General features: G+C 39.5%; 1 protein-coding gene across 3 annotated transcripts; it reads left to right on the top strand.

Moving 5' to 3' along the window:
• Positions 1-32: 32 nt before the first annotated feature.
• Positions 33-26,428, top strand: LOC103696376 (E3 ubiquitin protein ligase DRIP2-like). 3 transcript variants are annotated; one of them, XM_088714048.2, is made up of 8 exons: positions 42-562; positions 3,906-4,005; positions 6,191-6,515; positions 6,673-7,106; positions 7,208-7,258; positions 10,793-10,865; positions 11,080-11,129; positions 26,056-26,222. In XM_088714048.2, the coding sequence occupies exons 1-8, from the start codon at positions 403-405 to the stop codon at positions 26,084-26,086; spliced, it is 1,224 nt and encodes a 407-aa protein (XP_088570174.1). In that variant the 5' UTR covers positions 42-402; the 3' UTR covers positions 26,087-26,222. The 3 variants fall into 3 exon arrangements, with proteins under 3 accessions (XP_088570176.1, XP_088570174.1, XP_088570175.2); XM_088714050.2 differs by lacking the exon at positions 11,080-11,129 and having other exon boundaries at positions 33-562; positions 26,056-26,428; XM_088714049.2 differs by lacking the exons at positions 11,080-11,129; positions 26,056-26,222 and adding an exon at positions 10,989-11,043 and having other exon boundaries at positions 43-562.
• The last annotated feature ends 279 nt before the right edge of the window (positions 26,429-26,707 follow it).

Here is a 26,707-nt window from a genome sequence, read left to right as displayed (position 1 = left end):
CCACTCGACGCCACATTGTTTTAATTCGCGCAACTCGCGACAACACGAGAAAAATAATTAAAAGAAAACACCCAACCCTCGCTTGCCCTTTGTTCTCTCTCTCTCTCTCTTCCTCGTCCTCGTCGAATCCGACCTCCCCACGGATCCTCCTCCGCCCCCACCTTCCTCCGACCAATCCTAATCCCACCCGGAAATCCCTTCCTTCCCCTTCGCCGCCGCTCTTCTGAACGTTCTACCTTCTCTACCACTTCTAAAATCCAACCTTTCTTCCTCTGCTCCTCGAGGATTCTCGCACTCTTCTCCTCCCCGCTACCTCGCGGTCAAAGCGCGCTCAGGCACGCCAGAAGACCGCGGCCTCTGGTGGGACGAACTGAGAGGAGGCGCCGGCGACGGACGCAGGAGATGGCGAGCGCTGCTGTTGGGGCGAGGTCCTCGCCGCCGCCGCCGCCGCCGCCGGGGTTCGTCAAGGTCAAGCGGGACCTTCTGAAAGCGTGCATAACGTGCCCCCTCTGCCACAAGCTTCTCCGGGAGGCCACCACCATATCCGAGTGCCTCCATACTTGTAAGTCCCGTACCCCTCTTCCCGGCTTCTCTGATCTGGGCCCGTCTCTTTTTCCGGATTTTTTTTTCTTTTCTTGATCATGTTGTCCCGTGTTTTTAAGGGTTTCAGGACGTGAGATTGTCGTGGTTTCGGTTCCTCGGTCTCGGTTTCTCTTATCGGTGGATTCTATTATTCTGGATTTTCTTTTTTACTGTTCTTTGGTTTTATTGGATTCAGGGCTTCGTTTTTCGTTCATAAGTGGATAAAAGATTATATTTTTTGATGATATATCAGTCCATATCCCTTCTGCATAAGGCTATGCATGTATTGCTGTTTCTGTTCTTCACTCGTGTTGTATTTGTTCTATCAAGTTGCGGCATTGAGGCAGAAGCTCAGTGGAGAGCTTGGTTTAGAGAAAGGTGGTGTCTTTCATGGGTTTTTAGATTTATCGTGAACTTTCTGTTACAAAGGAAAAAAGAAGTTCCATGTATGTGGCGGATGACAGTGTTTCAGATGAATATTTTCCAGCATAATACTGGATTTGATTTAACCAGCCTTCATTTCCATGTAATGATATAGACCAGTGATTTAATTATGTTGTATGTTTTATTAAGCTTACGACCCTTTGCCATCCTAAATATGGTATGCCGTTCCGGCCTGAACCGGATGGTATAAAGCATACCGTACTGTACCGGTTCGGTATCGGTATTTGATATAGATGGCGTACTAACACTCGATATGCCAAAATAATTTTGTACCATACCGTACCGATACTATGCTAGTGTGGCACCGGTATGGGGTCCGGTATTGAAATGGCGAATCTTGATCTTAAATATTACTGTAGTAGGAGTGGGCATTGAAGTGGTGGTATTGGATTTGCTTTTGAGGTTTTAAATATATTAGTTTTGTTCTTATTTGGAAATATTCTAGCCGCTTACTGTTCATTTAAAGACTAACACTTGGTAGGCTGTGCATATGTAAAACCTATTTAATCCTTGGTTTTTTTGGCATACATATTCTTCTAAATATTGACATTTGCATCAATACTTTCTTAAAATTGATATTTGCATGTATACTCTTATAAAATACCTGTTTTGCATGTATACCTTTCATTTTTTTCTTGCATATGTGCCCACATGATTTAATGCCGTCAAAAAATTAGCGGTTTAAAATTAAAAATGACCGAAATATCTTTAATGGGTAGATATGCAAAAAGAAATATTTATATGGAGATATATGCAAATAATATTTTGCGAGGGTATTCATGCAATTTCACATATTTAGGAGGGTTTGTATGCAAAAAAATCTAATTTTATTTTTTTCTATTTTAACCTGAGATAATAAAAAGAGTTATGAAAGTTCTTTCAGTAATCATGAAATTATTCTACTTTATTCTTCCTCATTTATATCAACCACTATATCTTCTTTTATCAAAACATAGCTTATAATATTTATTGTTATAAATGTATATATGAGGGCATGTATTAGAATATGGAAAAGAATTAGAATCTCTTAAAGACACACTATAAATTGCAATAATCAAGCTTTCTTGCTACCGCTATGCTTATGGATGGAAGAACAACATCAATCATTCTCCAGCAAAATCATTACAGGATTTTGAACCCTTCAAACTTATTAATAATTTCTGCGGCCATGTGGTAGAAGGCCATTCCTTATATTGTGTATCTTAAGCCACCTTTTTGGAGCTTCAAATTTTCAGAAAAAAAAGATCTAGTGTATGGGGCCCATCTTGTCACAGTAATTTTAAATCAGCTACCAGCCTACACATGAGAAATTTTTCAACTCAAAAAGATAAACATTGCAAATCTCATACACTAAAAAATAAATATTGCAAATCTCTCACACCACTTTTCTTTAAATAATTTATAAAGCTAAAGGCAGGACCTGACCATCTTTATGTAAAAAATGATATAATGAAGGATTGTCTATGGTGGAGAAGGGAGTCAAGGGAATGGTTGTGATTCTGGGCAGAGAAGTAAAAGAGAGAATCGAGAGAGATTGGAAAATTTCTCAAAGGAGGTAAAGATATTAGTTTTCAGTGAGATCTGTTAACTTGTTACTCGTTTCAGAAACAAAAAGATACTTTCATAATTTTAATTAATTTTTAATTTAAATTAATATGATTTTGGCTAATCACGTTAGCTGAATCACTATGTCAAAGGTATTTATGCATGTAAATATCAATTTGGAGGACATTCATGCAAATTTCAATATTAGAAGGGTATTTATGCAAAAATCTAAGGATTTTTTTTTGCGTGTATATCCTTTTAAATATATGAAATTGCATGAATACCCTCCGAAATTGCTATTTGCATGTATATCCTTATAAACGTTTCTTTTTGCATGTTTACCCACAAAGGGTATTTTCGTCATTTCAATTTTAATCCATTAACTTCTTAACGACATTAGATGGCATGGGTAGATATGCAAAAAAAGAAGAAGAAGGGTATACATATAAAACAAGTTTTTGATGAGGATATACATGCAAAGATCAATTTTAGAAGGGTATTCATGAAAATTCCAATATTTAGGAGAATATGTATGCAAAAAATCATTAATCCTTTTATTTGATCATTTAATTTTATAAACAACCTCTCTTGCTGGTGTCATTCCTGATGAATTTTAGTTGAGATTTAGTACGTGGCAATTTTCTAAGTGATTTTGGAACATCTGTAGATCCTCAATTATTTATTTGATTACAAAGCTGTCTTACTATGTATTTTGTCACAATTCTCTTCTTGCTTCATTTTTTGTTAAAATTAGTAGTTTACATGAAATCAAATGCCAATATTAATACTTAAACTTCAGTTTTATCTTCTTATTGAGTTTTGTATGCCCAATGCATTTCTATTTCTGTTCCATTTCAAGATATTCTTGAAATTCTTAGATGGAATGTTAGACCAAGGATCGCATTTGGTTTTGTAATTTCTTTGTTTTCCTGAGTTCATTCCTGGTATAAATTGCCAAAAGTTATAACCTATCTTTCTTTCTCTCTATGTTTTTCTGTTTCCTTTTTCATGCCATCTTTAAGAATTTCTCTATTAGATATTCACAGAAAAAATTTCTTGAAATATGTATATGTATGTGTGAATTACACACGCATACACAAGCATATATACATGCATACATGCATATATGCATACATATGTTATATGTATATACCTGTGTGTGTATCTCTGTGTGCGCGTGTGTAGGCATGTATTTGCTTGACAATTTGTTTATGATAGGCTGCCCAGTACAAGTTATATAACTTTTGTATTACAAGCATGCGGTACTTTTGATTGGTGATAACATAAAACTGACAGTCATTATATGACTCTTTGCATTTCTATCCTTCAAACAGTTTGCAGAAAGTGTATTTTTGACAAGCTTGCTGATGAGGTGTTAGATTGCTGCCCGACATGTAATATTAATCTGGGTTGTACACCGGTGGAAAAGCTCAGGTAAACCTTTCATCTATTGGCTTGATGGTGTACTTGAAAGTATTTCATCCTTTTAATATTAACTGGTGCAGTAACATCCTTTTGTTATTTTCCCTTTCTTCTTTTGCATTACGTAATGAACTAAATGACAAATGTTGATGTCATGCTCTGCAGAGTATATTTAATGTAATTTCTTCCCATTAAGTTCTGGTTATCTTAATGATCTGATTATATGAGCTTTAGATCGTGAGCTTTGGAGATCAAACTTCATTTGTAATCTTATTGCCGTTGCTCTGATGATTTTTTTGGATAATTTTTCAACTTCTATGAATGAGGCAGGGAAGAGCTGTAAACAACCGAGCTGCTCATGAGCAGCCCCAAATCCTCTTATTCAGGCTCAGCTCTGTTGGAAAATGGGCCAAGCTCAAACAGTTCTAAGAGCTTGTCTTGTTTGCTTCAACATGAGCTGCTTGCAAAAGCGTAGGGAAGGTTGCCTCTGCTCGATAAAAGCTTGGTCCGGAGCTTTATGAACTGAGCTTGAATAACTGGAGCTTGGCTCGAGCTCGAGAAACCCTGGTATATACTGAGCGAGCCTGAGTAGCTTGATACTCAGCTCAGCTTGGCTGATTTGCACCCCTAAGGTAGGGGGTGGGAATTATGACAACAAAGAAGACCCTAATCTGGTAAATCCAATTCCACCCAATGTTCTAGGTTATACCTTCTCAAATGTGGGCACCATTATTTTGTCTGATCTGACTGGTGCTGTGCGATCTGCAAAACACTGATTTTGGAGAATAGCACAATGCCTAAAAACTGGCTTTAAATATTTGTTTTCTGGGGGACCTGTACGTTAGCTCAATGGTCGGACCCCCTTGCTGGGAAGTAAGGGGTCAGGGGTTCGAGTATTGAGTGTTGTTATCGCTCAAGATTTTGACCCCACCAGGGATTTCCCCAAGTAAAAATCCTGAGTTTGCAGTTTGTTGTCTTGGACGGGACCAGATGCATCCTCCTCTTAGACTTTCCTCCCCTATCTCAAAAAAAAAAAAAAAAGAGAAAGATATATGGTTTTTGAATGTAATATGAGGTGGGCAGCTAGTTTCTAAATTTGGACAATTTGGACAAAGTAACTATATAAGTTTTTTATTTTATTAAATAACAGGTATTGCTATAAAACTTACAAATGTTATGGTGCTGATATCTACTTTCTTTTGGTCAAAGGGAGGGTATAACCCCCTTAATCTGCTAACAGTCAACAATCTATAATTATGAGAATGTAGAAATTTTAATTATGTCAGGAAGAAAGATTGCTGGTAAAAAAATCTAGGTCATTTTCATGGATTTTAGTGACTAGGTTGCTAAAATGAAAGCAAGAAAAATTTGGTTGAAGGTTGTCTTATTTGAATCAGGATTGTTCCAACTTTTAGTTCTATATTTATAAATTTTGGAAAGTAGTTCCAAACATATTTTGGATAAACTTTCAATCAGCATCGTTTGTTGCTGGTGAAGACCCGTTTGTTGATAATAATAGTTTGTGGAACATGTTTCAGATGAGTTCAATATGATGCATAACATCATGATTGCAAAACGGATTTTGGTACTACAAACCGCTTGGATCCAAATCTGCTTTGTAAAAATTTCTTTTTTACTTTTCTGTTTTTTGGCTTTCTAGGTATAGAATAACATAGAGCAATGTTTTTCAGTTGGCATGGCTTGGAAAAGTTGAACTGTAGGAATCAAAATATGTACTGATTAGGTGCTATAGTTTTTTTTTAGACCTAAACATTACTTATTTAAGTTCTGCATAATTTGTCCTATGTAAATACTATGTTTCTTCTTAGAGAACCTTTCTCTAGTTTTCCTTTTATGTCCAAAATATTGACAATTGTCCTTTTTCAGCTTGTTTATTGCACTGGTAAACAGTTATGACATTTGATCATCCTATTCTCGTATTTGTTTTATTTGAAGGAAGAAATCTTGTTTATTTTTCTCAGAGAAATGTGGGATGAACTGAAACCTTGTCGATATTGTAAACCACTTAAAATGTATGACATATTCAAGCATCTCTAGGCTATGCATCCAAAATTTTTATGATGGCATTTTGTTCTGCACTGTTGTGTGGTGCAATTTACAGAACTTCATCTGTGCTGTCTAAATTTTTGCTGATGTAGAATTTTAAGCTCATGATTTACTACTTGATCATTTTCAGGCCTGATCACAATCTACAGGATATAAGGGCAAAAATATTTCCATTTAGAAAGGAAAAAGTTGATACTCTTGAAGTTCCTTCTGTTCAATTGCCTGTCAGAATAAAGGAGAGATCACTTTCTTCATTGGTAGTGAGCACTCCTCGAGTAGCAAGTCAGACTGGCTTAACGGGTAGGAGAACTAAAGCTTCTAGAAGGGCTGCTGCATTAAGTGGTCTCAATCCTACTACCATTGAGTCCATTAGAAAGGAGGATGATGGTGGAGTCCTAACCGAAAAGACAAATTCATTTGAGACTCTTAGCAAGACGATTAAAAACAGAAGGAAGGTAAACAAAGAAAAATCATGAGTTTGTTGCAATAAGCAATTTCTAGATCTGCAATACTCTTTATTTGCATAGTAGTCCTTCTGCCATGCCTTGGTTTTAATTAGTACCTATTTTGCTCTTTGCTATGATTCTGTACACTGACCCTTTTTTGGTACAGAATGATTCTGATGCCGTACCATCCATTCACTCATCTAATAAAGATAAACAGAACGGTAAAGAATCATATCTGGATAAGACTGAACTATGGGAACCTTTAGATTGTCTGTTTGAAGCTGCAAAAAGAACGAAAGCTCTTTACTCAAGCCGGCAAAGTCCTGTTGTTAAAGCATATCAAGTCAATGGCCCTGACAGTGAAGTGCCTCATCCTAGAACTAACTTAAGGGAGCACCCACATAAATCCAAAGTTCAAGATGCCAAGAATGTAATTGATCCCATTTCTCCATTGTTGGCCAAAGCTAGAAGATTACATGGAGTTAGCCGGAGGAGGAGGGAGCTAGGAACCTCAGCTCAGGCACAGCTTGATGCTGTAGGTGATAGACGTGAAAGGAAGATACAACAGTTCTGGTTTTCATTAGTTGCTGCAGCTGACCAGTGAGATACTGTTACTTTTTTAATTTCAGTAATGAGCTCTATGGTGATTGTATTTTATGATCGTGTGTCTATTAATTTTCTGATATGTTCAAAATGGTTAGGGAAGGAAGCGCCCCACTGCAGCAGTTACGTGCAAGATACTTGAGGATTAAGTGAGTACACTTTCTCCCGTTATGCAGTCTAGAGCATATGCTTGCAATAAACCTCTCCCGTTATTTTTAATGATTATTTTTTCTTTTGATAGTTAGATAATTATCTGTTGCCTAACTGTTGTAGACTTTCCCATTGACTTGTTTATTTACTGTGTGGCGGCATGTTTAGTTACAGAAGATAATGTAATTAACAAACCTAATTACATCTTTTGGGATAGTACTTTGAGATCTGCCTACCTAATGCCATATTCTTGAACATGAGGATCTATATAAAATCTCTTTTGGTAACAAGCACCCAAGTGATCTTCTATCCTACCTCTTTTTTAACCCCTCAACCTGGATTCAAGAATCCTTTTTGCTTAGGTCTACTCTTTCTGACCTTTGAAATGTCTATGCCATTGCAAATGGTTAACTGTTGTATATTCTTTATGCAAAACAGCTCTATAATGCATAGTAATGATGTTCCCCAAAGTTTTAAAAATTCTGGAGTTATTCTTGATTTTTTCTTGGCTTAATGATTCTTTGAATTATTCTTGCATTAACTGATTAACCAAGCATTGCCTAATCAATCACAAATTTTACATTTTATTCATGAATTATTGAGAACATATGCAAGAAGCAGCTATGGATTACAAATTTATGTACGTATCTATTTTTGTTGCTGTTGCATGTTACTAGTGCTTGTTGTTTTAGCCTTTCATGCTTATTTTTGAAACTTATTTTTTTCTATTTTTTGAGTTATTTGAGTTCTTCCAAAAATGTTGACAAATTCTCCACCTTCCTTTGGAATTTCAATTCTTTGCCCCTAGCCAATTTTTCCCTAATGCTGGACTTTTGCTGTCATGTTGCAATTTCTGGCATTTCTTCCTAACCACCCATTAGATACACCTACATTAAAGTTGCCCTTTTGACTGCCCTACATTGTTATCCTTATATTGAAGTTAGTAACATACACTCATGGTCAATCCTTATATTAAGAAACTCAATGCCTCAAAAGAGCTTCCCCATTTCCTTAGCATGCTAGGAGTTATCAAGGTCATGTAATCTCCATCTTTTAGTGTGATAAGGTAAATGTAATGCAAATAAAACAATTTCAGAAATCTGTTTTGTATAATTGTTATAACAATAACCATCAGCAACTGTCGTAACTATTCAGGTTTGGCTTTATGAATTTTCATTACCAATTTTCCTATTTATTGCTACTTTTGATGTTATCGCAAGTCCTTTTTCACCACTTTGTGTTAACTTAGGTCTCCTCTTCTTCTTGAATCATCTAACAAAGATTGGAGTAACTCTATGTCACACACCCATCTCAACCTTCATAATGTTACTACATACTATGTTAATTGCCCTCCATTCTGTGCCATACAACATTGTGGGCTTTACTGCTACTTTATAGGTTTTAGCAACATGCGAAAAGTATTATCCACTTCATATATCAAGCTCTAACTCTATTACATATGTTTTAATTTCTGTCATCATACTTTTGTATAGTAGATCCTAGTAATGAAACTGGACCCTTTTCCATGATTGGGTTCTCATTTTAAGTCCTATTTTCACTAAAACTGCATTACATACTACGTTACTTGGACCCTTCAATTTAGCATAAAATACCTCATTTTGGCTTATTTATTAATTTCATTCCACCTTCTTTTGAATCCAATCTGTCATATAAATTAACATAATAATTTATATTATTATTATGAATTGAATGGATCCTAATTTGATATTTAACAATCAAACAAATTTACAAGGTTGTATATTATGAATTGGCCTTTTCTCCTTAAACTGTATTTGTAGAACTTTGACATGGTCCATTTAATGTTCCCTGGCACCTGAGACTCATCACCTGTCACAACATACATTTAAGTAGCATGCATTATCGAGCCTCAACATAGATATTGTTTATTACTTATTTAAAACTGAGGCTAAAGATTGGTCTCCATAAGTAGCTTTTGTATCTTGGTTAATATATAAAGGCTCTGATTTATATGTATCTGCATGTTGTGTATTTTGAATTATTTTGGTTTGGCATGATAATTTTATAAAGATGATAATTAATAAAATATGAACAAAATGTATAATTGGAAAATAAAGTAGTGCAAAACTTTGAAGAAATCTTTAGAATTAAATAATTTGTGACCAATTGGCGCTCATTTTTTTATAAACTCATTGTCAATATTTGTATCCTGCTACATAACTCACAGTACTTTGTATCTGTGAGCATTAAGTACGAATCAATTTTTACTACGCATAACCATAAATTTGGATGAAATTCAAATGGTTTCACTTGAAACAATGGTGCGCCGTATCGGTCCGATCAAGACGGTACGGGGCATACCATATTGGTTCAGTACCGGTACCTAGTACGGGTGGTATACCGAGTGTCAGTACGTCAAAATCTCCATACCGTACTGTATCAACACTGTGCTATTGTGGCACCAGCACGGGATTCGGTACCGAGACGATGAACCTTGCTTGAAACATATCAAGATCTATGTGTTTTGCAAAAGAAGCAACGACTTGTTTTGGTTTATGAATTAAAATAGGGCGAAAGGTATTCAATTATTTTCTGGCCTCTCCTTTTGTTTGTTTAGGCTTAAATTTATGTTTTTGTATGACACCTACAGTTTTATTGGAATGACGACCTCCACAGTAAAGTGCACCGAGAGCTTAGAGGGATCTGCTACCTTCAATGGGCTTTACATTGTGATGAACTATAAAAGAAAGGAAGCCTAACCATCTTCTGTGACACACCCATCAATAGGAAGGATAAAAAGGAAATATAAATGAAAAAGATGTCTACTTGATTCAAATTCGACAATTGATGTTTCCTTGCAGATATTTCTACATATAGAGGCATCAATGACACTTGGTATGCCTGACATCTCTCTATAAAAAAAATCCTTCCTGAATCCTGATGTAACCTTGTTGTTGGATACTTGGATTATATTTTAGGTTTTTTCTAAAACCTATGTTTAGTGACAAATGATATTACTAAAACATCCCTGTAAATTATTTTAGACTTTACACTCATGTTCTGGACACCAAAATGGAGTCACTGGGAACTTCTTTGATGCATTTGACATTATCAGGATATTTTCTGCTGTCCCATTATGCTCCCGCATCAGGCACTTCCATTTACTCATTCTGGAGTTCTTGGAAATTTCTTCATGACCTTCAAATCAGACATGCGCTGGCCTTGAAACTCATCTATCATAATTTCTTAGGCATTGCGTCATGCACGAGTAGGTAGATTGTCTTGACAAATATGTTCATGGAAGCAAGATCCTGCAGCCATGGATATGCTATATACTATTCTGGAAGACACCCTTGTCCATTTGTAGGCAATGATGTTGTTTATTTATTTTTAAAATCATTTTTAAATCATTTGTACTGTTTTCTAGAGCTCTTGTTTGATTTCTTTATCATATTTTAACCTGAGATACCTGGTTCATGCCTATTTAGTGCAGTTATGAAGACATGTCAATGACTTGTAATGCATAACTTGCACCTTATCTTTTTCTGTTGTAGGGATGGTAGTCTTCCTGTCTCTTTTGTTCAAAAGTATCTTGCCAAGAAACTTGATATCGCAAATGAATATGAGGTGAGTTCTCAATTTTCTTCCTAAAGCAGTAGATGATGCTTATTCTGATTGCAGGTACTTATATTATAAATAATGGTTGCTTATTTTTTTATCCTCAAATGATATTGGGTTTTTTGAATTTAGGGTCGTTTTGCTTTCATTCACATACGAAGTACTTAATTAAATGTGGAAGGCATGCATGTATGATGAAAATGTTCATGAAATGATATTTCAGGTAGCATATCAGCTGGTTCACTTGTATCTATATTGTTGGAAAAAGAAATTGTAAGTTTTATTGAAATCATCATTCACATATATCATATTTTGCCTTAAAAAACTTTTTGATAAGCTAGAATAAATCACTTATGTAGATGGTCAATTAGTGGTGAAAGGGTGGTATCAAATTATAGTACAAGTCCACAGAGGGATGCCTAGTACTATGTATATGTCGAAATTATAAATTAATAAAATACCTTGTGATGATTGTATGCAAGGTATGCTGTACCAACTCGTACAGCCTTGTACCTATCATGCTTGTATCATGTAAGGTAATGGTACAGTACTAAAACTCAGTTTGGTGTATGAGCTGAAACAATCCACCCTGTACCACCTAGTACCGATCCATCCTGCCTAGTTTCAGGAGATACCATGAGTGGGAGGGAGAAAAAAGTGTTAAGAGTCTATTTCGGTATAATGCTTACCGTACCGTGCTGTGCTAAATCAGTGACATAGCGATACAATTCCAAGTACAGGTTTTGCATACCTTGATTGTATGAGCAGAAAATCAAACAAATGAACAAAAATATCCCAGCAAAATAATTCTTTAGTAATAATAGATTCGCTGTTATCTTCGTTAAATAATTTTACAAAGTTAGCAAGGTTGATAGTAAAAATCAAATGTTAAATCAGATTGATAAATCATTAGAAGCTAAACTGTTTACTTTGCCATGATTAATGGAACTTTTGCCCAAGGTTTCAAGCGTCAACCTGCTAGTCCATGCCATTTGGCACATTGAGTGCCACCACGGTACCTATCTTAAAACAATATGCACCGCTCTTGACTTTGATGTTGGAATAGATCTATAGACTTGCTTCTGCTATTGAAAGCCGGTATTGTGCGTTTGGTGGGATATTTGCATAGCTATTATCAGATCATGCGGACAGAGATTAAAGAAGCAATTGCAGGGAAAGTGGCTGTTGTGCTAGATCCACTATTGGAGCGATATGCAATGTTTTCAACTTTGATGTTATAACATGACGACAGACTTGCTTCCATTATTGAAAGCCGGTATTGTGCACTTAGCATGTTCTAGTGCATGCTATGGTGAAATTAGTCGATCCCACCACTTTGTTGGGTGACTCTGCTTAGCAAGTTTACAGCATGAGGATGTTGAGATCCTCAAGAAACATGACTTTCATTATTCGGCCCACCTCAAAAACAAGACTGAAGTTTGCTCTATGAAGTCCTTGGAATCTACAGACTGAGACAACGAGGAAGATCTCTTGTGGGAAAATGCAAGAATAGAGAAGACCGAATAGGCAATTAATAATGCTTTGGTCAATATTAGGCTGATATTCAAGTTTGAGATGGGTTTCAGCCATCTTGGTTCGCAGATGGTTGTTGGAAGAAATGTGGTGAAATCATGGCAAAATATGGCCTTGTCATTGGAACTAGCCATCCTTTTAGGGTGAAGGATGGAGGCTAGCTTCTCAGGCTGCCTATGGTGTAGCCTATCCCTAAAAGGGCTGGGGGACAACCACCTTAGTGGATACCACCGCTTCATCTTCTGTCAGCGACAACCATCTAAGCCTAGTTCATATGCCGGAGAGCAACATGACATTATAAGGGCCAATTCGACTTGATATCTGGCGTTATGTGTAACCAGAGATTCATATGTGGATTCTGGGTGAGACCAAGGTTTGCGGAACCATCCTGAATTGCTTGGTTATGTGTAACCAGAGATTCATATGTGGATTATGGGTGAGACCAAGGTTTCCGCATTGAAATCGAGACGCCATCGCCGGAGGGGGAGGAGAAGAAAAAAAGAGAAAAAGAGAGAGCAGGGGAGGGAGAGGGAGAGGAAGAAAGTGAGGCCGGTCGATGGAGGTCGAAGAGCCTCCATGTGGAGGTGGAGGCGAAATAAAAAAAAAATTAAGTGAAGTCAGCAATGGGTTTTGCCAACTTCAACTTAAAAAATACAAAAATAAAAGGATCCCTGCCTCTGCATCTTCCTGGCCTTCGCTTCCTCCACGCGGAGGCTCCCTAGCTTCCGCTGGTCGGGCCCGGCTGGCCTCTCTTCCTTCCTCACCCTCTCTCTCGCTCTCTTTTTCTCTTGTTCTCCCTCTCCTCTATCTCTTCTATTGTATCGGTACGGGCCTGGCCTGGCACGACGCGGGCCCGTACTGACTCGTCCCGCCGGGCAATCGGTACGGTTCCTGATACTGGTTTTGCCGATGTTGGGTAAGATAGTTTCTCACCAAGTATCTGTATACGCGGATGGTTTGTTTGATCCAGAAGTGGAAATTGAGTAGTATAATAAATTTCACATGATGGTTGCAATTTCATATTGAGAGATAGGGAAAAAAATGTAAAGTTAAAAGAGCCTTGTTATTATATTACTTTCGGCTAATACAGTTACAAGTATGAATAAAAGGCCGAATGGGCTAATACGCTAATGGTGCTCACTTCACTCTTGACCTAAGCTAGTACATTCCTTCGCTGTTGTTGACTTGTCAGGGCTTCATGTCTACTCACTGCACATTATCATCAATTACAGTGGAGGTTGACCAAATGTAGCGTGCCTAAGGCCTGGGTGTGGTCCCAGTTGATAAGAGCGGCAATGTGAGAGGATCCGCCTAAACCTACTTGGGGAAGATGAGGGAATGAGATTAACTGAAAGCCGGGAGTAAAGATGTTGACTTGCTAATTTGGAAGCTTTGAACCAAATGGTAAGCCGTTGGTGATGGTATGCCAATTCGGCAACACAACTCGTTCGTGATGATACCTTGATTCATGACGATGTTCCAATTTTGCAAGGTAGTCAGAAGTCGGTGAATCAAAATCAACAAGTTGCTCTGGCTAATACTCAGACTTGCTTATTATGACAAGTGAAAGAAGATCATAGAGAGGTATAAGTAATCTGGAGGGAGAAGGATGAGTACCAAAGAGAAGAACGCAAGGCTTATTTATAGAGAAGAAAGCGTACCTTACTAGAAGATCAAGCTAGGACCTTGTTAATACAGAAGATAACATTGGATCACCTGTTGGGAACCCGCCCATGCCGCTGATATTTTAAAACAAAATCAGATGGCAGCGGAAGAGGCATGTGCAGGATCGACGTTCATCGCATGAACGTTGTTTCATGAACCGTTCGTAGATAGGTAAGGATTAAAAACTTTTAAATACATTAGAAGATCAGATCTTCACCTTGTGCGGGTAGATGATCACCGCAAATCTGAGTTCGTGGTTTAGGAAGAGGGTTCGCTTGAAGCCGTTCAAGTGTCCGGCCTCTACGGGTATCCACACGAAGCAGAGATCCGATCAAAGCTCTCTAGTCTTCCCGGGGTGCTAGCTCCCTTGCAAACTTCTTTTGATGGCTGATTTCCTCTCTTTCAATCAACCTTTGATTGTGCTTGAGAGGAGGAAGAAGAAGGAGGGATCTTGAAGAAGAACCAAAGCCCCTACTGCAGCCTTTCTTTTCCCTGCGTTGGATGAAGGAAGGGAAGGGGAGGAGGCCGCCAAGGCTTCTTCTTTTCTTCCCTTTGCTTGCGGCTGAACCAAGGAGAGGGGAGAGGGTGGCTACGACTGCAAGGAGGGGAGAAGAATCACTTAGGGCGCCGGCCCCTTTGCCCTCCTTTTATAACCATCTAGGGCTCCTACAAGTTAGGAGCCCTTGATGTATTACCAAGAGGGGCGCCGGCCCCTCTTGTTGCCGCACCAAAGGATCAAAGGAGGAGGGGCGTGAGACCCTCCTTCATGGTTGCCCTAATCCTTTTTAAGTAAGGATTGGGATGCCCTAATGTGGTCAAGCCCTAATCCAATTAGGCTTAGCCCAAGGGTGAACCAATTTGGATCCAATCTAGGTAAGTCCTAATCCAATTAGAACTTAAATCAATTTTGACTCAATTGAACTCTTCAATCCTAATCCAATTAGGAGTCTTATTGATTCATTAGATTAATAATTAATTGTGACTTAAGAAACCCTAATCCAAATTAGGACATATTTAATTTTAGTCTTAATCCAATTAGGACTCTATTTGAATCCGAAATCTTAATCCGATTAGGACTCTAGGAATCCTATTCCAAGTAGGAATCCAATTTTAATTCAAAACTCCTAATCTCATTAGGATTGTAGGAATCCTATTCCAAGTAGGAATCCCAGTCCTACTCCAACTAGGATTCCCAGTTCTAATCCAATTAGGACTCTAGGAATCCTACTCGAAGTAGGACTCTTGTTTCAAGTCCAATTAATTAATTTCCTTTGTTCCTTCTTCAACTTATTTATCAATCGAATTGATTACTCGTGGTTCATAATCACTTTTCAACCATCGAATCGGTCAATACTTCTAGTGTGTGTGACCCCATAGGTTCTATTCTGACTGGTAGTGAGATATATTGCGATCTCTATCACAATATCATTGAAAACTCCTTTCAATGGGTTGGAACGATTCCAACTCAACTCATTAGGGTTTATCGATCATCGAGACAATCCCTATGAGTCCCACCATCCACTAGTGAACCTCTAGGTGCAGTTATCATATGATACAATCCTACTATTGTGGATCCCTACAGGACGGAAGTCATGGACAACTCGTCAAACCCCATCGTCTGTCATATGTGAAGATTTATTCGACTTAAGTTCGAGAGTGGAAAACTCTTTCTCCACTGTGCATACTGCCCCGGCCGAGGTCTTACGAACTCAGTCTTATAAATCACATAGGATCTCTCCTTATCTATCAAGGTCGATAGATTCCTTATAGGTGCATACCCTACTCCTACAGTGAACTTACTGCAGCCAATCTACACTGCATGGACCCATATGGCTAGAGACCATGTATGTGTGCAGTCAAACTACAATAACCTCACTGTGAGTAGCCGAAGCACCGCAGGTCAAAGGACCAGTCACACTACTGCAACATCAAGCAAGTCACTGACGAGTGGATAGACATCCAAGTGACTTCTTGTCTTGGTCACGCTCAGTACCCTTGTTCTCTAACAAGCACCTGCACTATCACTTCAGTATCCCTACACTGTGGACTCCAAGTCTCGTCCATCCAGAAGGAATGTGATCTGTGCACTGATCGGATCGATCACCGTCCTCGTGATGATCCATTGATCAGGAGCATTTAGAAATTAATCACCAATGATACGTGGCTCAAATTCTCAACTCTTGAGAATATGCATCATCATCTTATTAATTTCTTGGACGATTCATAGACACATAAATAATATGAATGAAAAGATGCCTTTTATTTATTCAATAATAAATAGTCAAGTACAAAATTATGTCCTTAGAATTAATAATGTGTCAGCCAGATTGGCTTCTAGGGCATACATCTAACAATCTCCCACTTGCACTAAAGCCAATCAGTCATATATCTAAGCCCCATCTTCTCAAGGTGGGCTTCAGTCTTCTGCTGACTTAGCTGCTTAGTGAACGGGTCTGCCACGTTATCCGCGGAGTCTACTCTCTGCACTTCGACATACTTCTTCTCAACATAGTCGCGTATGAGGTGGAAGCGCCGCTCTATGTGCTTGGACTTCTGATGAGACCTTGGCTCCTTAGCAAGAGCTATGGCGCCATTATTATCGCAGTAGAGTGTTATGGCATCTGATGACATTACATCCAATTCCGCAATAAATTTCTTGAACCAAAAGCCTTTCTTAGCAGCTTCAGAGGCGGCGATGTATTTAGCTTCCATAGTAGAATCAGCAATGATCGGTTGTTTAGAACTCTTCCAATTTACCGTACCACCATTGCACAAGAACACATATCCAGATGTTGACTTCCTATCATCGACATCAGTCATGAAGTCTGAATCTGTGTATCCTTCTACCTTCAACTCTGATGATCCTCCAAAAACCAAAAATAAATCTTTAGTTTTTCTCAAGTACTTAAGAATATTCTTCACAGCTGTCCAGTGTTCTTCACCTGGATTTGACTGATATCTGCTTATGACACTCACAGCAAGAGCTATATCAGGTCGTGTACATAGCATGGCATACATGAGGCTCCCTATTGCCGATGCATAAGGGATCTTGCTCATGCGTTGAATCTCTTCAGATGTGTTGGGGCACATCTTCTTGGAGAGATGAATTCCATGTCTTAGGGGTAAGAGACCCCTTTTAGAGTTTTCCATGCTGAACCTTTTCAGCACTTCCTCTATGTACATCTTCTGTGATAGGCCAAGCATCCTTTTAGATCTATCTCTATAGACCTTAATTCCCAAAATATAGGATGCTTCTCCAAGGTCTTTCATGGAGAACTCTTTTGACAACCAGACCTTGACCGAGGTTAGCATGGGAATATCATTCCCAATCAGGAGAATGTCATCTACGTACAGTACGAGAAAAACGACAGCACTCCCACTAACCTTTTTGTAGACACACGGTTCCTCTTCATTTTTGATGAAATCAAACGTTTTGATTGCGTCATCGAAACGAGTGTTCCAACTCCGAGATGCTTGCTTTAGTCCATAGATGGACCTTTGCAGCTTGCAGACCTTGTGATCTCCATCACTGGAAGTGAAACCCAAAGGCTGCTCCATATAGATATCTTCATCAAGATATCCATTCAGGAAAGCAGTTTTCACATCCATCTGCCAGATTTCATAATCATGAAATGCTGCAATGGCAAGCAATGTTCGAATGGATTTTAGCATGGCTACAGGTGAAAAGGTCTCCTGATAGTCAATGCCTTCGCGCTGACTATACCCTTTCGCCACAAGCCTTGCCTTATAGGTCTCTACCTCTCCATCCGAACCTATTTTTCTTTTGTAGATCCATTTACATCCAATAGGTACAATACCTTCTGGTGGGTCTACTAAGGTCCAGACTTGGTTGGAATGCATGGAGTCTAACTCTGACTTCATGGCTTCCAGCCATTTCTCGGAATCGATATCAGATATCGCCTCATCGTAGGTTTTGGGATCTTGTGTATGATCCCTATCTCCCACTAGGAACATTTCCTCGGTATCCTCTTCTAGTATACCTAAGTATCTATCGGGAGGATGGGAGACCCTACTAGATCTACGAGGTGGTCGACGGACATCGTGTACTGGCTCTGTATGAATGGGTTCGATAGGATCTATGACTCGTTGCTTTTCAGAGACTTTCTCTTCAAGCTCAATTTTCCTCCCACTGCCTCTGTCAAGGATAAACTGATTTTCCAAGAAGATGGCATGACGGCTCACAAACACATTGTGATCCTCTGAGATGTAAAAATTGTATCCTAATGACTCTTTAGGATATCCTATAAAACGAGCACTTATGGTCCTAGCCTCTAACTTGTCTGCCTGTAGTCTCTTGACGTGGGCCGGACATCCCCAAATCTTGAGATGACCAAGACTTGGTTTCTTACCATGCCATATCTCATACGGTGTGGTAGGAACGGATTTAGAGAAAACTCTATTCAGTAGATATACTGCGGTAAGTAAGGCATCTCTCCAAAGAAACATAGGTAAATCAGTGAAGCTCATCATGGACCTGATCATATCCAATAGGGTCCGATTCCTCCTCTCTGACACCCTGTTGAGTTGAGGTGTACCCGGAGGAGTCCATTGTGAGACTATGCCATTGTCCTTGAGATACTCCCGGAATTCTCCACTAAGGTATTCTCCTCCTCGATCTGATCGAAGAGCCTTAAGGGTTTTTCCAGTTTGTTTTTCTACTTCATTCTTGAACTCTTTGAACTTTTCAAAAGATTCAGACTTGTGTCTCATAAGATACACATACCCATACTGTGAATAATCATCGGTAAAGGTAATGAAGTACGAATATCGTCCCCTGGCTAGCACATCGAATGGGCCACATACATCTGTATGTACTAGGGTAAGTATTTCAGTGGTCCTCTCCCCATGTCCTACAAAGGGCAATCTGGCCATTTTTCCTTGAAGACAGGACTCGCAAACTGGATATGACTCGGAAGTCAATGAGCCGAGAAGCCCATCTTTATCCATTTTGTTCATCCTATCCTCTCTAATATGGCCAAGCCTGAGGTGCCACAAATATTTTTGGTTTATCTCATCCCTGGGTCTTTTGGATCCTTTGGCATTCACTACTTGCTCAGACACATTTATAGATACATCCATATGCAAATGATAGAGACTGTCAATCATAAAACCACGTGCGACTATTTTATTTCTTAAATAAATAGAACAGCAGTCTTTGTCAAATGTAAAAACATGACCTTCCTGTGCTAGACATGAAACAGAAATCAAATTTCTGCTAGCAGCAGGTACATAATAGCAGTCTCTAAGTAATAAACTAAAACCAGACGGTAGTCGCAGATGGTAGGTGCCGACAGCCACAGCAGCAACTTTTGCCCCGTTGCCAACCCGAAGGGTTACCGCACCTTCCGCCAGCCTTCTACTTTCCTTTAGACCCTGCATGGTAGTGCACAAATGAGCACTAGAACCAGAATTTATAACCCAACTAGAAGTAGAAGAAACCGTTAGATTAGTTTCAATTATGAGCAAGTCTATACCTTCTGAAGGTGTTTCACCTTTCTTCTTCTTCAGGCTCTCGAGGTATGAAGGACAGTTTCTCTTCCAGTGGCCGTCGACATTGCAGTGGAAACATTTTCCTTTGTCATTAGCCTTTTTCTTTTGAACTTCCTTCTTTGGCTTCTTGTCTTTCTTCTGCTTCTTTGCAGGCTTCTTTTTCTTCCAAGTAGACTTTCTCTTGGAACCAGAAGTCAACTCAGCAGCAAGGACATTGCCCCTTGAACTTTTCAAGGCTCCCTCAGCAGTTACCAACATGTTGATCAGTTCAGTCTTAGTGCATTCAATCTTATTCATGTGGTAGTTTACTATAAACTGACCAAATGAATCAGAAAGTGACTGTAGGATCAAATCCACTTGCAATTCCTTGTGCATGTTCATTCCGAGCTTCTCAAGCTCCTCTAGGTCCTTGATCATAGTCAGACTGTGATCATGGACAGACTGCCCTTCGCGCATCTTTGTCTTGAAGAGCTTCTTGGACACTTCAAAACGAGCTGTGCGACTCTGCTCACCATACAACTCTTGCAGGTGTGCTAGTATGTCCCTAGCAGTCTTGAGATTCTCATGCTGGCATTGGAGTTCATTGGATATGGATGCCATCATATAGCATTTAACTCTAATGTCATCATCCATCCACTTTTGATGCATCTGTCGCTGAACATCAGTAGGACGTGTTGGTAGTGTGGGGCTATCTGAATCGAGTATGTAGCCTATTTTCTCACAGTCCAAAACAATTTTGAGGTTTCTAAGCCAGTCCTTGTAATTGGTTCCGGTCAATCGGTTGGTCTCAAGAATACGGGTCAAAGGGTTTGAAGCTGACATTGTATCTGCAGAGAGTAAAGATTCTAGTTGGACTTTTGTACTTGATCCTAATCTGTTCTAAGGTCTTTTAGAACAAATGTAACTCCCACTATTTTCTCGAATCCCTCACACTCAAATGGTAGGAAAACGGAAATCCTACACGACTAGGGTTTCTAGTGGGTACTGCGGTTCCATCAATTTACATGCCACCTCACCTAACAGTTATTGGTGACACATAGATTGATGAATGTACAACTCTTGTACAATGCTTCTCAAGCATGTTGCAGTGTAACTTGGTCTCTAAGCTATGAAAACCTCACCTAACAGTTATTGGTCCCATTTCTTAGTTAAGTCAGACCCACCGTATAACCGTAGGAATAAAGTCGTCATTGGGTCCTCACCTAACAGTTATTGGTGCCCAACCCCACCTTTACCCTACAACATCTCATGTCTATAGAGAGGTCCAGCCCCCCGATGCAACTTGACCACTGTGTCCAGCCGAGACAAATCAACATCAGAAAGACCTTAGCAGCTCTACTACAGTGGAAGACCTATTGACTTAATATTGGTTAATCAGGTCTTAGTGTTTGCAGCTTGAGCTCTTCATAAGAGGTAATCGAACAATTGGCCAGGTAAGCAGGTGGGAGGCTCCCCTTACTCAGAGAGTAAGGTCCTAATTAAGTAACCACCTTTCATGCTTTCCTAGACGCCAATTAGATCAATTAATCTAATATGACTTGCTCATGTCGGTTCACTCTCGACTTGATTGAGGAGGTTTTGATTTAGGTCTCAATTGGGTTTGCTACATCACATGTAAACCTATCTACCCGACTCTCATTCACATCACATGCAAACGGCACATTGCAGGCAGTTATAATCGCAGCAATAATTAAAGCTAAATTTTAAATAGGTGATGATCATGGATTCTAGTTAGGTCGTATTACAAGCACATGCACGTCAATCGATCAACTGGTCTTCAACTCTTGAATTGGTTCCAAGCCTCCTTGACTCGATCCTTGACCAACTCTTGATCCAATCGCCATCAACCGCTTAGACCCCTGTTCATCTCATGCCTTGTCTTCAACTTGATCGTTGACGTACATCACATCACAGAAATACAACCAGATGTAAAATAAAAATAAAAATAAATTACATCCCCTTTTAGGAGGCACGCAGGCCTCTCAAAACATTAAACAAGATGCATGCAAGCATCTGAAAAATTACATGACATCACAGATCACATCGCAGGTCATTACATTTGATACCAAAAGGGTTTGAATCCTATGATCATCACCATATGCAACAATTATAATTTTCAGATCTGAAAACTAACTGATTATCTCATGACATAGGTTGCTGATCATGCTAATCATGATTCTAAACTTTGTAATCCCATTAACAATGCAATTAGAATCATCTTTTTATCACATAAAAATCAGCATGTAAAAATCAGCACCCTAGAAAAAATCTGCATGCAGAAATTTTCAGCATGCATGATCATTCAATTTTCAGATCTAATAAGCCTTTAGATAATTAATTCTTACCTTAATCTACGATGCCTAGGCTCTGATACTACTGTTGGGAACCCGCCCATGCCGCTGATATTTCAAAACAAAATCAGATGGCAGCGGAAGAGGCATGTGCGGGATCGACGTTCATCGCATGAACGTTGTTTCATGAACCGTTCGTAGATAGGTAAGGATTAAAAACTTTTAAATATATTAGAAGATCAGATCTTCACCTTGTGCGGGTAGATGATCACCGCAAATCTGAGTTCGTGGTTTAGGAAGAGGGTTCGCTTGAAGCCGTTCAAGTGTTCGGCCTCTACGGGTATCCACACGAAGCAGAGATCCGATCAAAGCTCTCTAGTCTTCCCGGGGTGCTAGCTTCCTTGCAAAGACTTCTTTTGATGGCTGATTTCCTCTCTTTCAATCAACCCTTGATTGTGCTTGAGAGGAGGAAGAAGAAGGAGGGATCTTGAAGAAGAACCAAAGCCCCTACTGCAGCCTTTCTTTTCCCTGTGTTGGATGAAGGAAGGGAAGGGGAGGAGGCCGCCAAGGCTTCTTCTTTTCTTCCCTTTGCTTGCGGCTGAACCAAGGAGAGGGGAGAGGGTGGCTACGGCTGCAAGGAGGGGAGAAGAATCACTTAGGGCGCCGGCCCCTTTGCCCTCCTTTTATAACCATCTAGGGCTCCTACAAGTTAGGAGCCCTTGATGTATTACCAAGAGGGGCGCCGGCCCCTCTTGTTGCCGCACCAAAGGATCAAAGGAGGAGGGGCGTGAGCCCCTCCTTCATGGTTGCCCTAATCCTTTTTAAGTAAGGATTGGGATGCCCTAATGTGGTCAAGCCCTAATCCAATTAGGCTTAGCCCAAGGGTGAACCAATTTGTATCCAATCTAGGTAAGTCCTAATCCAATTAGAACTTAAATCAATTTTGACTCAATTGAACTCTTCAATCCTAATCCAATTAGGAGTCTTATTGATTCATTAGATTAATAATTAATTGTGACTTAAGAAATCCTAATCCAAATTAGGACATATTTAATTTTAGTCCTAATCCAATTAGGACTCTATTTGAATCCGAAATCTTAATCCGATTAGGACTCTAGGAATCCTATTCCAAGTAGGAATCCAATTTTAATTCAAAACTCCTAATCTCATTAGGATTGTAGGAATCCTATTCCAAGTAGGAATCCCAGTCCTACTCCAACTAGGATTCCCAGTCCTAATCCAATTAGGACTCTAGGAATCCTACTCGAAGTAGGACTCTTGTTTCAAGTCCAATTAATTAATTCCCTTTGTTCCTTCTTCAACTTATTTATCAATCGAATTGATTACTCGTGATTCATAATCACTTTTCAACCATCGGATCGGTCAATACTTGTAGTGTGTGTGACCCCATAGGTTCTATTCTGACTGGTAGTGAGATATATTGCGATCTCTATCACAATATCATTGAAAACTTCTTTCAATGGGTTGGAACGATTCCAACTCAACTCATTAGGGTTTATCGATCATCGAGACAATCCCTATGAGTCCCACCATCCACCAGTGACACCTAGCAGCATGTAGTGGCTACCCAGCAGAATAGAATGGTGAACCTCTAGGTGCAGTTATCATATGATACAGTCCTACTATCGTGGATCCCTACAGGACGGAGGTCATGGACAACTCGTCAAACTCCATCGTCTGTCATATGTGAAGATTTATTCGACTTAAGTTCGAGAGTGGAAAACTCTTTCTCCACTGTGCATACTGCCCCGGCCGAGGTCTTACGAACTCAGTCTTATAAATCACATAGGATCTCTCCTTATCTATCAAGGTCGATAGATTCCTTATAGGAGTAGGGGGTCGATAGATTCCTTATAGGTGCATACCCTACTCCTACAGTGAACTTACTGCAGCCAATCTACACTGCATGGACCCATATGGCTAGAGACCATGTATGTGTGCAGTCAAACTACAATAACCTCACTTTGAGTAGTCGAAGCACCGCAGGTCAAAGGACCAGTCACACTACTGCAACATCAAGCAAGTCACTGACGAGTGGATAGACATCCAAGTGACTTCTTGTCTTGGTCACGCTCAGTACCCTTGTTCTCTAACAAGCACCTGCACTATCACTTCAGTGTCCCTACACTGTGGACTCAAGTCTCGTCCATCCAGAAGGAAAGTGATCTGTGCACTGATCGGATCGATCACCGTCCTCGTGATGATCCATTGATCAGGAGCATTTAGAAATTAATCACCAATGATACATGGCTCAAATTCTCAACTCTTGAGAATATGCATCATCATCTTATTAATTTCTTGGACGATTCATAGACACATAAATAATATGAATGAAAAGATGCCTTTTATTTATTCAATAATAAATAGTCAAGTACAAAATTATGTCCCTAGAATCAACAATGTGTCAGCCAGATTGGCTTCTACATCACCATAGATGCGAAAGACCTTTTAAATAATGTGCAAGCTATTCCAGTACATAGGATTATTCTGCAATGGAAGACAAGTGGCAGAAGCAGAAAGCTCAGTGGAATCGGAAAAGATGCAAGTAAATTATCGGAAGCAGAAGTGATGCTTCAATCCAAGGGCAACAATTGACCAGCAAATCGAGACCGTAATTGCGAGATTTCTATTCTGCAGGTATCGAGATGGTGATAATGGACATCCCGTTGGCCTCTCGATCATCGATTAATGAGATGTAGGGGGCATTGTTTACACCATATCTGAATAACCCAAAAAGAAGCTATGAGCAAGGACCACATGGACCAATTCAAATGAAGTCAAATCAGATGGTCACGTGATCCTTTCTAGGCTTGATGGAGTGGGCCATACAAAATTCCACCAAGTGGGTAGGCGTAGGCCGAAGGAGGGTTTTTCCGTGATGTTTGATAAGCAGGCCGAAAGATCAAGACATCTATGATCAACCATAGCATAAGGGAAGCTAAATCGGTCTCAAGGGTGTTTCAAGACATAGAAGACGATGCCACGAGATGATTAAAGAGAGATGGATGACATAGGCCGAAGGAAGATTATGATGAACCAAGGCTGATAGAGTATGAGTATCGGTCTGATAGTTGGTGCAGAGTGACTATCATGATAGTCGTGCAGTAGTTGGAAGGTAATCAGTGTCGGTTACCAGAACCGCTAGGAGTGGAGGACGTGAATAGCAACTATCGGAGTGGGTAGTTATTATGTATTAATATGAATGATGAATTTGTACTTTGTATGAGGATCTTTTCAACTCATCAACAATCCAATCAATGCATTTTTATCTTATCTTAGTTTACCGGTAGCTTTTGTCCTAGGAGTAGCTGTAACTTAGTTCTCTACTACCATAGACCAGCACTACATCCTTCTAATGTAGCCCAGCGCTGCAACTCTTTATTGTAGCCCAGTGTTACATCCTTTTTCAGATCCATCTTCTTTAAAGGATGGTGTGATGGTTCAGTTCTTAAAGGTCAAGGCACTTGACCTACCCTACTCTCTACCCTCCCTTTGATTACCATCTTTCCGGCTGATCCAACAGTGGTGGCACACTCGCACACCTATCTATCCTGCCATCAGGCTTGACACCCCTCTTTGTCAGGAAACCAAGTTCCTTAGAGTAAGTAGTCCCTTGGCACATCCAAAACGGGACGGAAACCCTAGAGAAGTAGTACAATGGTTTCTAACTATAAGTACCTTACAACCGCCAAAAATGGTTGTCAATCATTTCAAACTGTATTCTGCAATCTTGCTTCCAAGAAACCCTTTTATTCAATACTTCTTCGATATCAATGGTTCTTTATCACTTAATAATATATAGTTGTACCTTCAGATTTCACTTGCATCTCGCTTATAATTATAATACTCTTAGTTTTCATCTTTATACTAAGCATATTTTGTACCTAGACTTAATTGAAAAACTAAATATGGAACATGCTAACCCATAAAACTTGTATGCACAGACCTTGCATCATTTTGCGTGATAATAGTGTAATGTTTGTCAGAATATCCACGAAGTTTGATACTGTTAGCTTTTGTGAACAAAATAGAATGATACATTCCGTTCATAAAGCATTAGATCTTTAACCGCTTTAGATTCCCAATTAGTGCATACATTTGTAATTTTGCCCAATGCATATGTTATCCAGTTGTGCTCAGTATGATGTTCCTGTCTGATTGGCCGATCCTTGTAATAGGTGGAGATCATGTGCCGGGGTCAAGCAGTGAGCCCAATAATGACCCTGCAAAACTTAGTCGATCTGTGGTTCCAAACTGGATCATCACACAAAATCCAGGCACAGGCGAGCTCTTCAGGCAAGGACCTTGTCATGGTGCTGCTTTATCGCCACAAAGCTCCATCCTCTTAACTGTGCTCATTCTTTCAAATCTCCAATAACTGCAAAGCGTCCCTTGCAATTGGGCCCTTGAGCTCTCATAGCTGGTTAACCTATGGCAAGTGTTGAGTTGTGTAGGCCTTGGTTAATTACATTCTGTGTTTGTGCCATCATACAACCGTTGATGTATGTACATTTCCAAATTATCATTTTTAGTCATTAGCACATATCTTCATCCACCACTCCTTATCCTCACCGATGTGAGACAGTAGTGATTGCAAGCAGGGTATCTATGGTTGTTTTTTCTATGATAGATATTAAAGCACCATATTTTCAGCATTCTTCAAGAATATAGTAGAAGTTATATATTCAGTATCTCCATCTCTGTATTTCATCCACTTTCTTCAGGATTGTGGTTGTGGTTGTGGGTACGGCCATGAGTGTGCGCTTGGGAACTAGGATGTGCAACTAGACCGGCCGAACCATGAATCCAAACCGAACCTGTCTCTTCAGT

Source organism: Phoenix dactylifera, chromosome 18, assembly GCF_051530095.1.
Source record: "Phoenix dactylifera cultivar Ajwa chromosome 18, Ajwa_hap1_PhDact_Kaust_v1.1, whole genome shotgun sequence".
NCBI lineage: Eukaryota > Viridiplantae > Streptophyta > Magnoliopsida > Arecales > Arecaceae > Phoenix > Phoenix dactylifera.
This window is presented reverse-complemented; position numbering and strand designations above follow the sequence as displayed.

Bases quoted from the DNA above. Each gene is read 5' to 3' on its own strand.
- LOC103696376 (XM_088714050.2), top strand. From the start codon at position 403: ATGGCGAGCGCTGCTGTTGGGGCGAGGTCCTCGCCGCCGCCGCCGCCG. The intron at 563-3,905 runs GTAAGTCCCGTA...TCCTTCAAACAG, and splicing joins ATCCGAGTGCCTCCATACTT to TTTGCAGAAAGTGTATTTTT. The intron at 4,006-6,190 runs GTAAACCTTTCA...GATCATTTTCAG, and splicing joins ACACCGGTGGAAAAGCTCAG to GCCTGATCACAATCTACAGG.